The 16,389-nt window shown below is 38.7% G+C and overlaps 1 protein-coding gene across 2 annotated transcripts in view; it reads right to left on the bottom strand.

Annotated features, from left to right (window-relative positions):
- Positions 1 to 390: 390 nt before the first annotated feature.
- sirt7 (sirtuin 7) overlaps positions 391 to 16,389 on the bottom strand; it is a 28,360-nt gene continuing 12,361 nt past the window's right edge. Inside the window, exons 6-10 of one of the 2 annotated variants that reach the window (XM_052033169.1) lie at positions 11,377 to 11,475; positions 9,399 to 9,635; positions 8,243 to 8,323; positions 6,736 to 6,842; positions 391 to 3,510 (exon numbers count right to left, since the gene is read on the bottom strand). In XM_052033169.1, coding sequence (XP_051889129.1) covers positions 3,342 to 3,510; positions 6,736 to 6,842; positions 8,243 to 8,323; positions 9,399 to 9,635; positions 11,377 to 11,475 — 693 coding nt within the window. In that variant the 3' untranslated portion in view covers positions 391 to 3,341. The remainder of the gene's footprint in view (positions 3,511 to 6,735; positions 6,843 to 8,242; positions 8,324 to 9,398; positions 9,636 to 11,376; positions 11,476 to 16,389) is intronic. The other variant, XM_052033170.1, reaches the window with a different exon arrangement.

Genomic DNA, 16,389 nt, shown 5'->3' with positions numbered 1-16,389 from the left:
GGAAAACCCATATGGTCTATGGGAAAGTTCAAACTCCACACAGCCAGTACCCAGGGTCAGATTCAAATCAAAGTCACTGGAGCTGTGAGGCAGCATCACTAACCACTGCAACATTGTCATCCCAGTTAATTACAAACAACACAATAGGAAAAAGCAAATTATTCAGCTGGACATGCTGTCTCATGTGGAGATCCATGGTTGCAGACGTACAAGGGGTCAATTGAGGCTAATTAATTAGGAGAGGGATTAAAGACTCCCTGTAGGGACCCTGCCAACCATCAAGAAAACCAAGCGACAACTCACTACACGGAACCTGCAATCAGCTGAAGTAGTTAACCAATTAATAATGCAGATTATACCAGCTGATAATAAAACTAATTTACACTGAAAAAGAATGCAAGCTCTCCATTTAGGATTGTTTATTTAAAAATATTTACAGTTGTAATATGATTGACAACTTGTATCAAATAAAGTGCAACCACAGTTGGGCTACCAGCAAGTCATTAATTGTATGTTCATCTCCCAGCAATATCACCAAGTTTTCTTGCTTCTGTAAAATGAAGTCCCATCATGCACATTATGTTTGGGACTCTGTAGGCACATGTTTGAAAAATTTTACCCTTTCAAGTGACACAAACATGAAAGAATCACATTACCAATGATACACCAGTAGAGAAAATCAGGTGTTAAATTTACAACTATATGTTGAACCTTACTTTTTTTTTGCATATTTTAAAGCATGGATTGATAATGCTGGACAGCTGAACAACTTCCACCTTTCCAGAAGACTGGAAAACAAACCCAGAATTGCATTAAGACAGAGGCCAGGATTCTATTAAACTATATATCAGCCTATAACCCATCCTGACATTGCCAAAGCATTTCCTCATCATTTTTAACCTATAAAGCAAATTCACTCAGCATTATTAGATGCATGAAGACACTGAGGTTTTGCCAGAATGGTTTCACCCACCAGAGAGGGGTTTTCAAAATGACTCAGGATCAGGTAAAAACAGCAGCATCTTTTCATATAGACATTCTCCCAGTTGATCACTGGCAGGATACTTCCAGTCAATGCAGTGCCTACTGTCAACATATCACTCAGTGTATTCATCCATTCATTCATTTCCAGGATATTGACATCCAATCCACTCACTTACTGTCAAGATTTAAACATCTAATGTTTTTTTTATTTCAGAGGTTGAGCATTTGCAGTACTTTGCTTTATTTACCATTTAATCCATTCAATCACTTTTGATATATTGACTCTCAATTTGTTCCTTAACTGCCAGGATAGCAACACTCAATCTATTTAACAGCTAAACAAAAAATACCCGTTTTATACATGTGGTTTAGGTGTAAAAACAGATTTAAATTGTATTAAAAATAAGCCACAACATTCCATATTGTCTCATGGCTAAGAAATTGATCCTAAAACAGCAATTTTTCCATTGTGATTTGGAACAAACAAAAAAAGGGCAATAGAGAGCTGAGAAACAGAAGTTCTTTGAAAAAAAAGCATACTGTAAAGAGAAAGTATGATCAAGGAGAATTCTTATTCTCCAAGATATCATACTGTTGGACCCTGGGATTTGCCTAATCTCACAGAAGCATTCAAAGCAATTTTAAGACTTGGGCATCCAAAACAAAAACTATCAAAAAGTCCTCTTTACACTACCCTGTTCCAGTATTGATAAACTTATTAATAGAACATTTTTACAAGGATATCTTTCTCTCCCATTGCAAATTATCTTTAGTATTACTTTAAAGTTTCTGTTCATTAGCAAGTGCCTTGCTCAATCTGATGAAATACATGCATAATCCCTATTAAATGGCTGCAGACAGTATGATTTGGGTATCAGTGAACTGCTGAAGAGAAAACCAAGGATTGCATTAGGTGAGGCAGAGACAGTAAGTTGCTGTTAATTGATCAATCCATCAATAGCTTAGCTTGAAACATTACAGTAAACCATAAAGAAACATACTAGAGGTTTCTAACAATGAGCAATATTAGTAAAACTAGAAAAGCGACCAATCACTAGAAAAATCCCTGTGTAAAAGTGGTGGTTTTGAAAATTCACAAAGTAGTCCAAATGTGTAATAAAAGTAAACAAAGACATACAAATGGCATTGTAAATTGAAATATATATTAGTGCAAATATACTTGAGATTTATCATCTTATTTCTTTTTTAAAATTTAAAACTAACCTTTCAGAGCACCGCCAGAGCTATAGACAAGTTTTCTGCTTTGTCTGCTCTGATGCCATTACTGATGGAAAGTGGTTAAAAGTTTGTGTTCTGCCGATGGAACTGTAATTGTATATGTCATCTGACACAAACTATTATATTTACAAAAGCTACTTTGGCACTCAGCTATAATTTCAGTGCTTAAGTTGGTGGACCATGTCCTTAGTTCCCAATAAAAGCAACAAGCCGATATATAAAGGAAGTCACCAAGTCTGGTGAGAGACATTATTACACTACTTTGTATGTTGAAAAAAAATACGTTTACTGTTGCAGATCAAGATCTTCTGCTTGAGTCATTCTGGTTCTTGGGCACGATAAGCTGACTGCATTGAAAACTTCTAGAACATCACTGGCTTCCTACTCGGTCCTTGTATATTTTGCAACAAACAATGTTGGACATTAACTGGCGATATTTTAAATTTTAGAGTGAGTGCAAAACTGGTGAAAACTGCATGTTCTTCGCCTTGTGTTCTTACTGCAGAAAAAATAGGGAGAGGGTGTATGCCACAGACCCAGAGTACATGGCTTGAAAATAACTTTGTGCAAAGTTCTCTCTGATAGTCAGTGGAAGATTTTTTTTTTAGCCATTGGTATTGATGCACCTTTAATATTGCTTTTAGTACAGCGTGCACAGGAAGTAGCATTCTCATTGATAGTGAGGGGACCTAATCAAACACTGAGTCCTGTCAATACTTTGTCTAAAGTTAAAAGGGTCACTCCTCCCTATGTAAATACTGTTTGAAAACTATTTCTTGGGAACATTTTATTACACATCATACTGAAATGTCACATGATTTTAAAACATTATCCCACTAGATTTGAACTTTAATAGTCCAACTGATCTGGTAACAGTCTGATCATCTAACAGACTGGTACCAATGTCCAGAGGTAGGGGGTGGCATTCTGGACCTTATGGATATGTGAAAATGATGTTCTGGTCAAATAGTCAGCACAGCCTCCTGTCCCTGCAGTACTGGCATCAGGGTTTGCAGAAATCTGCTATTGATTCTGTTCCTTCCCCAAGATGGAGTTTGTATGGGGAAGGAGGGGGACAAAGATTAAAGATGTAAACATTGACCATCATGATTCCCTGATTAGACTTTCTTCTTTCTTCTGCCTTTTGCACAACCTTTGCCATACCAACCACCTGAGACAGTGGAGCCCACACTTCCTGGGCTGTCCTTGGTTAGTAGTTTACGACTATGACTATCTTCTTCCCCCGGCCTCAGTTGAGTAGCTAGACTGAAAATAGGATCTTTTGACCTTGAAGGGAATCAGATGAAGAGTGAAAAACATTTTCAGATATTAATGGGCAACCATCTCAGTTTTATCTATTCTAACTATTAGGCACCAACAGAAGAACAAAACCATCCATCCCTCGACTCCTCAGCTAATATATTAGTTACAATGGTTAAGCCCAAGTGAGCCTCCCACTGTAATGTTAGCCAACCTCAGCAAGGCCACTACAATTGCTCACAATCTCAGGCTGTATAAGGAAAACGTAGCGAAGATTTCTACTGCTGAGTGTATTCTGAAGTCCCTTACTGAAGGCTTGCATGTCTATTGAAAGTAATAATGAAAATTAGCTGTAAAAAGTTCTCTCCTTCAACATTGACTGTTGAGGGCAGGCACGGTAGTGTAGCGGTTAGCATAACACTTTACAGCACCAGTGACCCAGGTTCAATTCCAGCCGCTGTCTGTAAGTATTTTGTACATTCTCCCCGTGTCTGCGTGGGTTTCCTCCCACATTCCAAAGATGTACAAGTTAGGGAGTTGTGGGCACGCTATGTTGGCGCTGAAAGAGTGGCGACACTTGCGGGCTGCCCCCAGGACACTATGCAGAGATGCCTTTCACTGTGTGCTTTGATGTACATGTGACTAATAAAGAGATCTTATCTTGTATCATAGAGGAGTGGTCATTTGAACAAGAAACCAGAGGGTGAATCTCTTACCCTTGGATTAAAATGCCCCATTTCCCCTGCTTGGGGTGGGAAGAAAGCTGGTAAGAGATATTTGCAACTACTAAAATAAAAGCAAATCCTTCAGTCAATCACTTAGTTGCCCTATGAGTATAATTCACTAAATTATGATGGCACCCAGATTACCTCAATTATTTTAAATCAATCTGAAAACCCTTCAGTTTGTGCAGATAAAAATTATCACAATTCCAAAAGGAGGTATGATCGACAGCTCAAAGAAGGGGGTTAGAGGGGCAATTCCACAGTCAAGACCATGACAGCAGAATCCATCACTGCTGTTGCTGGGATAAAAGAGGATGGTATACAAGAAATCAGAGTTGGTGGAAAACAGCAGATAAGACTGAAGGAAGTGACAGGTCGGCAGAGCCGATGCAATAAATGGTGTTTTAAAATAAGCCATACAGCCCCTGCAGGCCAATGTGGTTAACAAGCTGTGGTGAGGGAACTGGATTTTGAGGTTAACAGGACATAGACAGTGTTTTGCACGAGCTTAAGTATGTTGAGGCTTCAATGCAGCAGGATGGTCAAGTGACCACAGAAATACAAGTCTGCAGCTGACAAAGCATGGATGAGGATTTCAGTCACAGATGAGCTGTGGGAGGATGGCTGGTGGGCAACAGTGGGGTTTCTTTGCGACATAGAGGACCAACAGTTGAAAGCTTAACTCTAGGTTACATATAACCTTTGACTGTGGCCAAAGTCAAGGAATGGAAAATACCGATAAAGCTGATGCCACCCAGGGGCATCATGTAGAAGAGAAGCCAGCCAAAAATGCATCCTGGCAAATCCAGGAGGGAACTGGCATACAGTAAGAACAGAACCCATTGGTAATGCTGTTTATAATTGGATTGTTGACAGTGCAACAAATTGAGGACAGTCTCACTGAGCTGCATAACAAAGGAGAGGTGCAGGAACATTGTCAAAGTCTGTATTCACGTGACTTTGTTTAGTTCAAGTATTACAGAAAAGATAGTTGGGGATTTCAGAGGTAAAGCATCAGAAAAGAAGATGAGGTACTAATGTTCAAAGACAAAATACTTGAAGGTAGTTTGAAGACAAGGGACTAAAATGGCCCTTCCAAGGGAGGCAGATGTTCACCGGCACATCTTACAACCCGGTCTACTGCATTCTGTGCTCACAACGTGGCCTCCTCTACATTGGCAAAACCAAATGTAGACTAGGTGAACTTTTCACAGAGCACCTGCACTCTGACTTCCCACTCCAATACCGACCTGCCTATCCTCAGCCTTCTCCAACGCTACAGAGGCCAAACACAAACTGGAAGAACATTTCATATTCTGCTTGGGCAGCTTACAACCCAATGGTATGAACATTGAATTTTCCAATTTCAGGTAACCCACATCCCCAGTGCTCTTCTCCCTCACACACTCATCTGTCCACCTAGTTTCCTTCTCCCATTCGCCCCCCCATTTGATTCCATCTACCTATGATGATCTCCCCATCTGGTTTCACCAATCACCAACCAGCCTCTATCCCATTCCCCCTCAATACTGCTATACACTGGCAATCTTTCCCATTCCCTCACAGTCCTGATGCAGGGTCTTGATCCGAAACATTGACTTACACCTTTTGCCCCCACAGATTCTGCTTGGCTTGGTATGATTTTCTAGTGTTCTGTTTTTTGTATTTGAGGGTAGTGTTTGTTTTGAGGATTCTGATTACACCAACAATTTTGAAAGGGAGTACAACAGTAAAGACGACACTACTTATAGCTATATCTAGCTATAGCTAGCATAGAAGCCAGGAAAGAGGCTGGGTGGTCAGAAATTTGGTGGGAATGTTGGAGTTTGGCAAATTCATCAAGAACAAGACCCAAAAGCACAAGGTCATAAAGGAAAGAAATGAGGAAATTATGTAGTTGGACCAAAATGAGGTCTGGCTTAATGTGCAAAGGGGAAGATGTGACAGAAGTAACTGACAAGAAATCCATGAGCTCCTTATACTTGTTATTGGAGATAAAGGTATGGATTTATTGGATAATGGAGGAAAGACAACAGGGGTTTTCTTTACCATGATGATCCAGTGAATTATTCTGATAGAGATGAAGACATGATGCTTGATGAGATTCATGCACTCCATGGACTGATGCAATAGGACAAGTTATTCTGGAGAAGGTGATCTGGATGAAAAATTACAGAGGCAAAAGGGATTGTGGGGGATGATTGAATAGTTGCAAAAGATGATGGCAAATTATGGACCAAAAGTCAGAAGGGTGAGAGTCTGAAAGTGCAGTTGTAAGAGATTTGGAAGGAAAGAGTTTTATGCCAGAGGCAAACAGGAAATTAGCACTGAAAGAATGACGTGAATGTTAAGGAATAAAAGGAGTGGTCTGAGATGTGCTGATCTACGAATGAGTTAATCAGAGTACAGGATATACAAGATGGCATATTGGAGTGAAAAGCCATAAAAATAGATAGTCTGTGGAAGAAATGGAGAAAGGGCTAAAGATGGCTGAAGTGCAGGAAGAATAATTAAAGGTGGAAAATACCTATCATAGTGTGGAATTTCAAGGCAAAGTTCTTCCAACAGCAGCTGCATGACATCATCACATTTTGCATGAATCTTCAGTGTAGCTACATCATCTTTTGGTGTCCACTATAAAAGATGAGGGAGAAGCACCAAATTACAGCTTGCACGGTGTCTAAAATATAAAACAACAAGGTACTTCACAGTTGTGTTTCAGACCAAAATAGGAAGGAGGCTGTCAAAAGTAAATTGAGTTACTGTTCATTTGGGGAGAAATGAAGCAAGACAATAATGCACTCTTCTAATTCTTAAGTATGTTACAATCTGTTACAACAAATGTAATGCTTTTGAAATTAAGTTCAATGATGGTAATAGGATTTTGAACTTCAAGGGAGAAAGAATATAGGGATCAGGCATGACCTTACAGACATACTTGAGCAGCTTTATAGCCTACTTTTTCTTATGGTATTTTATAAAATAACATGTTGAAATAAGAGTAAATAGATAATAAGAATAAGTACATTGTTAGAGAAGAAGATACAGGGTTTTGAGTTCTAAAAGAGGGGTGGTAATGTGAGATCAGACTCGGAGCTGATGGCAGTGTTGCCAGAGAAATCTAATCTGATCAGGGTACTGCATTGGTATGGGGAAAGTGGTATTAAACTCAGCTCAGAGTAAAGCAGGACACCAACATCACACATCATATAATTCAGCCTGATTGGCTTTCAGAATGTTGGGTGTGGAACTAGTAATAGGACTCTATGATCATGGTTGGACATGACCAAAGTTGCTTCAGTCTTGCCAATGTTGAATTTTGGTTCTTCAATAATGCAATGCATGACAAGCATGTCCAAAGGCAAAGCAGCAAGTGAAGTCAAAGATAAAACACTGGAGCACACCAAATATTGCAATTAACTTTGTTAGTGTGGACCAATTTGCAAGTGGCAAACAGTATTCAAACAAAGTCACCAAAATTAAATTATGATTTAAACAAAAACTAAATTGAAATTAAATGTAAATGCATATTCTGTGTTCAATATAAATGACCAGTCAATTTCAAAGGTTGCTTCCTTCTCACAAGCATACAAATTTTCCAGGGCATTTTTACAATTTCAGCCACTTTAGTGGATACACAAACAATCCTACACATAAAAGCATGCTGTATGTCAATGCTGTTGAAAAAATTGAGGTTATGTGATGGTCAACATTAATCAAAAGGAATCTAAAGGAATAAAATAAACTACAGTCAATGGTATGGTGCTATAATTGTTATATTTGGTTAGGCAGTGTAGAATTCTGGACTATGACAGCAAGAATGTGCTCAAATCATAAAAGTAAAATTTAAATTTCACACTGTTAATGGAAAACAAACAATAGTTATCGAAAAAGATGTGCTTTGTAACATTTTAAAGGAAGGAAATCAATTATCTTTATCCAGTTTAGCTTAATGCAGTTTTAGTCCCATACTGATTTAATTGACTCTTAAAGTAGCCTGACAACCGCTTCACACACAAAAATTTAGTTCTTACCTGCAGGTTTACTATGTACAGTTTCGGTCTTTTGTGAGGTACTCGGCTCATACACCAAAGGCATGCATACTTTTTAAGAACCTGAAACAAAGAAGTGTTAGTAGAAACTAAAATAGCTTGATGCACGTGGCTCATTTTAAAGTTCAGCCGTTTGCAGAATAAAAGTTCAGACTAGAACTAAAGTAAAAATACTAATACCACTCACGCCAAAACCAAAATACTCAGTAAACATCCAAAGAATCATTCTCCTCAAACATGCATTGCCAGAAAAAAATACACCTAAAACGCATTAGTGAACAATGCCTTTAATTAAGGACACTTTTGGTCAATCTTAAAACAAACTCTCAAGAGCTCCAGAGGGTAGCACAGGTAACAAGATTATCGATGTTGGGAAAAATGAAAGGCTGAATGTGGTGCTGTTATACACATTTAGCAAGAGAAAAAATGTTTCACTCTGCAGCTAACATGATCTGGCAATGGTTGGTGCCAAAACCAGTACAAGTTGTAAAGCGTGCACTCCTTAGCAACAATATTCCTTGCTAAGAATGCAAAATGATGACAATTGAATAGAAATAGCCCACTATCAAGACCAGTAAATAAAAGGGTCCTGCCCAAACCAAAATAGTAATACGATTGCCATTTAAATGAGTTTCCAATATTCTTTTTACTCTGCACTGTAAACAATTACATTATAGAATATTGATTCTTACCCTTTAGATGCAAGCAGCAGCATATTCAGAGGTTAATCAGAATTGTTATGATACAAGCAGTGACCATTTGGCACATAAAACCTATGCTGGCTTCCTGGAGAGTAATTCCAATAATCCCATTCAGTCCCTTCTCCCTTAGCTCCAAAAATCCTGTATTTACTTAATTTACTTTTGAAGGCTCTGATTGATTCAGTTTCTTCTGAATCAATTAAAGAGTGCAGATATGTGCACGTACTTTTATTCAACAATAATTCTCCATTTACTAAAAACTAATTTTTAATTGTATAAGAGATTGGACTGCATAGCTCCTTATTCATAACCAACTTTATAGCAATTCTTATTTATACAAAATATACAATGGGGTGTGGCATGAGAAGTTCAAGAGCAATTAAAGTTCATTCAGCATCTGAAGTGACAAAGGAAATTTCTGAAAAACAATGCTTAACCTTTAAACTGGATCCAAGACAAATGATGACATCAGCTTTCTTGGCTGCCTCAGCTGCCCCCTTCCAGTTCAGTGGCTGCTCCAGTGTTCCCTTTTCACCAAAGTGCACAATTGTGTCTCGCAGTTCATTGCCACATTTGTGACACTTTCTTCCAGTATTGTGCCTGTGTAGTGATGTGCGTTCAGTAACATCAAACAGACGAATGTATTCTCGGTTCGGAGAGCAGTATGTGCAAACCTGTAAAAACCATTCCATGACAGGAAGTAAAATACTGAGACATTAGCCAAATTTTTAATTGCATTGGGAAGGACAAAAAAGGTCCAAAAATATTGAAGTTGAAGGGTCACCTTAACACAAGCAGCACATACAAAATAAACAAGGCCAATATTTTACAAGACAACTTTCAAGTTTTGTGAAAACCTGCCCAGGAAAAGGTGTCTAGCTTCTGTATGGCAAATACTCAGTGGCAGGTTGGGACCAAGGAAAACATAAGATAGAGAGAGGTGTTGGTCAAACCATCCCTCAATTGACAGGTACATGGATAGGAAAGATTTAGAGAGATATGGGCCAAATGCAGGCAAATGGGACTAGCTTAGGTAGGCAACTTGGTCGGCATAGACAAGCTGGGCCTGTTTCCGTGCTGTATAACTCGGCGACTCTATGACTCTAATCTAGCTCTACCATTAAATTAGGACTGTGGCCAATTCTGCCTCAAACCTACTTTCCCACCTGATCTCCATTGCCCAAAAACCTTAACTGTCTAAAAATCTATTGATCTCAAGCTTGAATATACTGAATAACTGAGCAGCGACAGCTCTCTTAAAAAAAATTCCATTGATTTAATAGCTTCTACACAAAGCACCGTCTCAGTCCTAAATAGGCTGGTACATATCCTGAGATAATGCCTTTATAATCTCAAAGTGGAGGAAACCATTTCTCAGCCACTCCCCTGTTAATCCGCTCCCGAAATTTGCACATCTCATTGAACTCACTTCTCCATGAAACTCTCAGCATTTCATGGAGAAGTGGGTTGGAGTATACAAAACAAGTTCAGTGATTAACTTTAAATACAATAGCCTGAAAAGAGTATACTTCCATTTCATCGAATCTGGAATATAGACAGTTGTGTTGATGGCCTGGGTTCAATCATTACCTCAGGTGTCAATGTGTGGAATATGCATGTTCTCTGTTACCATATGGGTTTTCTCTGGGGGCTAAGGTACCCTCCCACGTGCTTAAAATATGCTGGCTCATTGGTTAATTGTTGACTGTAAATTGCCATTGGTGTAGGTGTGTGGCAGAATTGGTGGGATTAGTCATTGGTGTGCAATAGCAAGTTCCAGATTGTTCAGAAGTAAATAGTTCAGTCCATTCTATTATCAAGGCTTAAATTGTTATTGTATTGCTGTTTGAGCTATACTTCTGACATTTTTACTTAATTTTATCCTTTCTGGGAAAATAAACCATTTTAAATTCTTGCTTTGCAGAATTTGGAAAGCTCTAACAAGCTTTCCCTTCAATGGCAATCATCTTTTTCCTCCAAGTAGCTGAAGTTAGTTAATCTCACTTGAATCAATGACAGGATAACAACTGGCCCCATATTCTGGGTTAACACATGCCCAATCACCATTTGGAGATTACACAAGAAATGGAAGTATGTGAACATTGAATAAGAACAGTTAATTTTGGGGAAAAAAAATCAATTAAATTTTTCTGCTGAAGGAATTGACTCCTTACTGAGATAATGGCCATTATTGTACATCATGGTTTTCTTTTAAAAAACTGTCAGGGATGTGATGTGAAAACTCAAAGAAAAAAACAATTATAAACTGATTATTGCAACTAATCTCAAGAGAATAAAAAATAAACCAATTACAACAGTTGCTCTAACATACTTTATAAATTAGAAGTGCATTCCTAATTTACAGTTTGAGAGAATGATATCACAACATGGTCTAAGTTTCCTCTATTACCTTACCTCTATATACATATTTCCATGCAGTTCTGAAAGTGCCTTCCTAGGTAAACTGCTTCGTAAATGTAGCCCATCACAATTCTGAGACACCACATGTTGCACCTGAAGGGAAATGAGTAACAGGAATACATAAACTGTTTACAATCAAAGAATTCTGATTTGGTTAAGAAAAGCACACAAAAGGTATTCAAACGTCAACCTGCTTTTGTTCTGAAAGACTGATTTATGAAATGTGCCCTTTTCACTAAAGGCAGAGGCCAAACAATCCATTTACAGTGAATGAAACTAGCTCAAACCACATTCAGCCTTAACTGTTTCAGGATGTCCTCAGTATAGGTGGGGGGAGGGGTGGGGGTGTAGGTGTGATATTCTCGCAGCAAGTGGTAATGAACCATTATTTCAGAAATCATTTCCCTTGCTTCAATTACTTCACAAGTTAAGCAATGGAATTTGTAACATCCTATAACATCTGCATTATGTTTTTCCAAAAATGCTAACTTCAACAAATCAAAAAACCCTAACCAGTAACAAATGACTAAAATATAAAATAGCTAAAATCTGTCAAAAATGTTTACAATACAGATTACTTTGTGAACTTGTCAATAGTAAGATCTTATCTTGGAGGAAGGGAGAACTCTGCTCACAGGACATGGCTACATTGCATCTTGAAAATGAATTAAATTACAATCAACTGGTTTTCAGTGAATTAGAAGAAACCATGTAAAAAAAACAGGACAGCAATGGAACTTTGTCTTTTGCATAAAACCTACACCAAAACTTAGGTAAGAATTCTGAAATTCTGAAGGATAGTTTCTGTTGAGGATATCAAGAGTTCATTAGTTTAACAACTGTAGCTTTCAACAATAACTAGAAAGTTGCTATCATTCCAAGTAATTAGAAAGGTTTATGCCAAATGTTTTAGTATCTAGTTTATATTTCATTGATTGTTCTTAACCTCAACTGGTGCACACTCATCTGTTACTTTTATATATTCAAGATAATTTAATGAGTAATTTTAGCACATTTGTTTTCCATTCGGTTAATTTCAGCACCACCTCAAGCCATTTGGATTGCAAATGACACTACCTGCCACAGTTAAGGATTCAAAAATGAAACATCTTCTCAAGTGAGTTGCTCAGTAAGCACTGAATAACACTGAGCAAAATTTTCATCTGTTTCAAATCCTTTGCCATGGCAGGTTGTTATCATCCTAAAGAATTTTCAAGGTTAATGAAATGGCTTATTTTATAGCAGGGACAAAGCAATTTCTTCTGTGTACCATAGATTTTTATGAAGCAGGAAACAAAGCCAAGCTTGTTCATTTTTAAGTAAAAATTATTTTGGGATGTGGATATTGGTGGTGTGACCAGCACTTATTGCCCATCCCTAGTTGCCCTTGGCACAGCCACATTCTTCTGATGAAAGGAGTGAATACTTAAGTATGTGATTCCAATTTTCTGAACTGTTTTGAACTGGATAGTGTAAAACTTCTGGAACGTTGGTCTGTCTCAATTTTTGAAGAAGTGAGAATGGAACTAACATTGGGCAATCATTAGCGAACATCCTCACTTCTGATGGAAGGAAGGCTATTGCTAAAGCAACATGGCCCTAAAGAACTGCTGTAGTATCACCCTGGGGCCCAGCTACCAACCTCCATGGACTTCTACATTACTTTAATCTGTAAATATTCTCAATTTACTAGTACCAATAAATTTGGTGTTTTTTCCCCCCAATTAGGGACAAAAAAATTGAATGCACACTTCCAAGCCTCTAGGTCTGCAAAATTCAAAACACAATAAATTAATAAAAAATAGATGTGTGAATTTCACTGACAGAGCTTGCAGGGAAACTGGACTGTCAGAGCTTGGATTTCATACAAACCATGGGTATTGGAAAAACAAAGGACTGCAGATGCTTGAATCTAGATGATGCTGCTGGAGGAACTCAACAGGCCAGGCAGCATCCGTGGAGAAAACCAGGCGGTCAACGTTTCGGGTCAGGACCCTTCTCCAGGACTGAAGATAGGAAAAGGGGAAGCCCAATATATAGGAGGGAAAAGCAGAGCAGTGATAGGTGGACAAAAGAGGGGAGGCGGGGTGGGCACAAGGTGGTGACAGATAGATGCAGGTAAGAGATAGTGATAGGCAGGTGTGGGGGAGGAGGGGAGAAGGGGAGAGCAGATCCACCACGGGGATAGGTCAAAGGTAAGAAGTCACATAGCTGTGGAACTGAGTCTGAGTGAGCACATGGACTCAGCTCCACCTCTGATCTCCTTTGCATGAGTCCCTCTCTCACTGCTCCACCTCTGATCTCCTTTGCTTTCTTATCTTTTACCCATCCCTCGAGGAAAATCTGCTTTCCCCTCCACCTACCGGCCTTTGTCCACCTATTACTGCTCTGCTTTTCCCTCCAAGATATTGGGCTTCCCCTTCTCCTATCTATTTTTCAAACCATGGGTACAGTTGGAGACCCAACCTGGAGGAAAAAAGATCAGCTAGCCAGACTGAATAAAATCAGTCTGATGATTATATTATTATATGATTCAAAATAACTTGATTGAGTTACTCCCCACGAAAAGTAACAGGGAACTTAATGACAGCATCATGGTTGATATTGTGCCCACAGACTTTAATATCTGATGTGTCACAATAGATTTTTAAAAAAAACTGAAGCCCATGAACTCAAGGGGCTACATGGGTATGAAATGAGCCAGGAAACAAAACTAAACAGTGGTACATAAGCATTTTCCAGCCTTTCAGAATGAACACAAGGAAAGTTTTTAAATACATATTAACACCTGAACTTGAGGGTACAGGAGACAATTTCAAATCATTTGATGACATATCTAGGGAGCAGATGGATGATAGTAAAAGACTCCATAATGGAACACTGTTGAAATGTGTGGCCAATAAAAATTAATACTGTTAAGAGTTGAATGATTAATTTTGCTAAGGATAAGCAGAGATAACAAAATAATTAGCATTATTTACTTAATGGGTTTATTTATCAATTTATTTATTTAACGTTTATTTAACAACGCCACTGTTTAAAAAAGGACATAGACAAAAGGCAGGTAACTATACACCAGTTACCTTAACATCTGTAGTCAGGAAAATGCTTGAAGCTATCATTAAGGAAGAAATAGCAAAACATCTGGATAAAAGCTGTTCCATTAGGCAGACAGCATAGATTCAGGAAGGGCAGGTCCTGTTTGACAAACTTACTGGAGTTCTTTGAGGATATAACAAGCACAGTGGACAGAGGGGAACAGATGGATATTGTATACTTGCATTTCCAGAAGGTATATAATAAGGTGCCACAAAAAAGACTTGTCCATAAGATAAGTATGTATGAAGTTGGGGGTAAGGTATTAGCATAGATAGAGGATTGGTTAATCAATAGAAGACAGTTGGGATAAATGGGTGTTTTTCTGGTTGGTAATCAGTGGTGAGTGGGGTGCCGCAGAGATCGGTGCTGGGCCCGCAACTGTTCACGATGTACATGATCTGGAAGTATAGCGTATGCAAGTTTGCTGATGACACTAAATTGAGTGGAAAAGCAAATTATGCAGAGGATGCAGAGAGTCTGCAGAGAGATATAGATAGGTTATATGAGTAGGCAAGGGTCTGGCAGATGGAGTACAATGTTGGTAAATGCGAGGTCATCCACTTTGGAAGGAAAAGTAGAAGATCAAATTATTATTTAAATGGTGAAAGATTGCAGCATGCTGTTGTGCAGAAGGACTTGGGAGTGCTTATGCATGAATCTCAAAAGGTTGGTTTGTGGTTGCAACAGATTATCAAGAAGGCAAATGGAATGTTGGCCTTCATTGCCAGAGGGATTGAATTTAAGAGCAGGGAGATTATGCTGCAACTGTACAGGGTACTGGTGAGGCCGCACCTGGAGTACTGCATGCAGTTTGGTCTCCTTACTTGAGGAAGGATATACTGGCTTTGGAGAGGAGCAGAGGAGGTTCCAGGTTGATTCTGGAGATGAGAGGGTTAGCCTATGAGGAGAGATTGAGTCACCTGGGACTATAATCGCTGGAATTCAGGAGACGTAGAAACATAAAATTATGAAAGGGATAGATAAGATAGAAGCAAGAAGGTTGTTTCCACTGACAGGTGAGACTAGAACTAGGGGACATAGCCTCAAGATTCAGGGGAATAGATTTAGGACAGAGATTAGGCTAAACTGCTTTTCCCGGAGAGTAGTGAATTTGTGGAATTCTCTGCCCAGGGAAGCAGTAGAGGCTATCTCATTAAATATATCTAAGACACAGTTAGATAGATTTTTGCATGGTAGGGGAATTAAGGGTTATGAGGAAAAGGCAGGTAGGTGGATCTGAGTCCACAGCCAGATCAGCCATGATCTTTTGAATGGCAGAGCAGGCTCAGTGGGCCAGATGGCCTACTCCTGCTCCTATTTCTTATGTTCTTATAAAGTGGGTGCTAAAATAGAAACCTGCAAATGAAACTTGCAGGTGACGGGTAAAATTGCAAAAGCTGTTAAAAGGCATAAGGTTTTAAGAGAGCACAAAATGAATGGCATTGAAATATTTATGAAGTATTTAGGCAGAAGCTGCAGTTTTGTGGCCAATTCTGGCCACCATAATGCAGGAATGATGAATGTGGGCACAGCGAAAATTAGTTAAAAATGGCACCAGGGATGAAAATTTCAGTTAAATGGAGAGACTAGAAAAAGCCAGAATTAATTTCCAGGATACCTCCCCAACTGCCCACAAGGTGGTGATGAAGATAATCTGATAGTGCTGTTGGGCAGGGAGCCCCAAGGGCAAAGAAAACTATTTCTATGCCATTTAATATGTTTATAATTACAATTTTTAAAGTTAGTTTTAATTGATTTTTGGATTTGTAAAAGCTCAGGTGAATTTTCAAGGCTGCACCAACATCAGAGATAACTGTTAAACATCTACAGGGTATAACAGTGGATGAGGTGCTCCAGCTCTAGCTTTGGTTTCTATCAAAGTCCATTAGGTTATTGCAAGGGTGCGGC

The sequence above is a fragment of the Pristis pectinata genome, chromosome 18 (assembly GCF_009764475.1).
Source record: "Pristis pectinata isolate sPriPec2 chromosome 18, sPriPec2.1.pri, whole genome shotgun sequence".
Taxonomy (NCBI): domain Eukaryota; kingdom Metazoa; phylum Chordata; class Chondrichthyes; order Rhinopristiformes; family Pristidae; genus Pristis; species Pristis pectinata.
The sequence above is the reverse complement of the archived record's forward strand: the minus strand, read 5'-3'. Positions and strand labels throughout refer to the sequence as shown.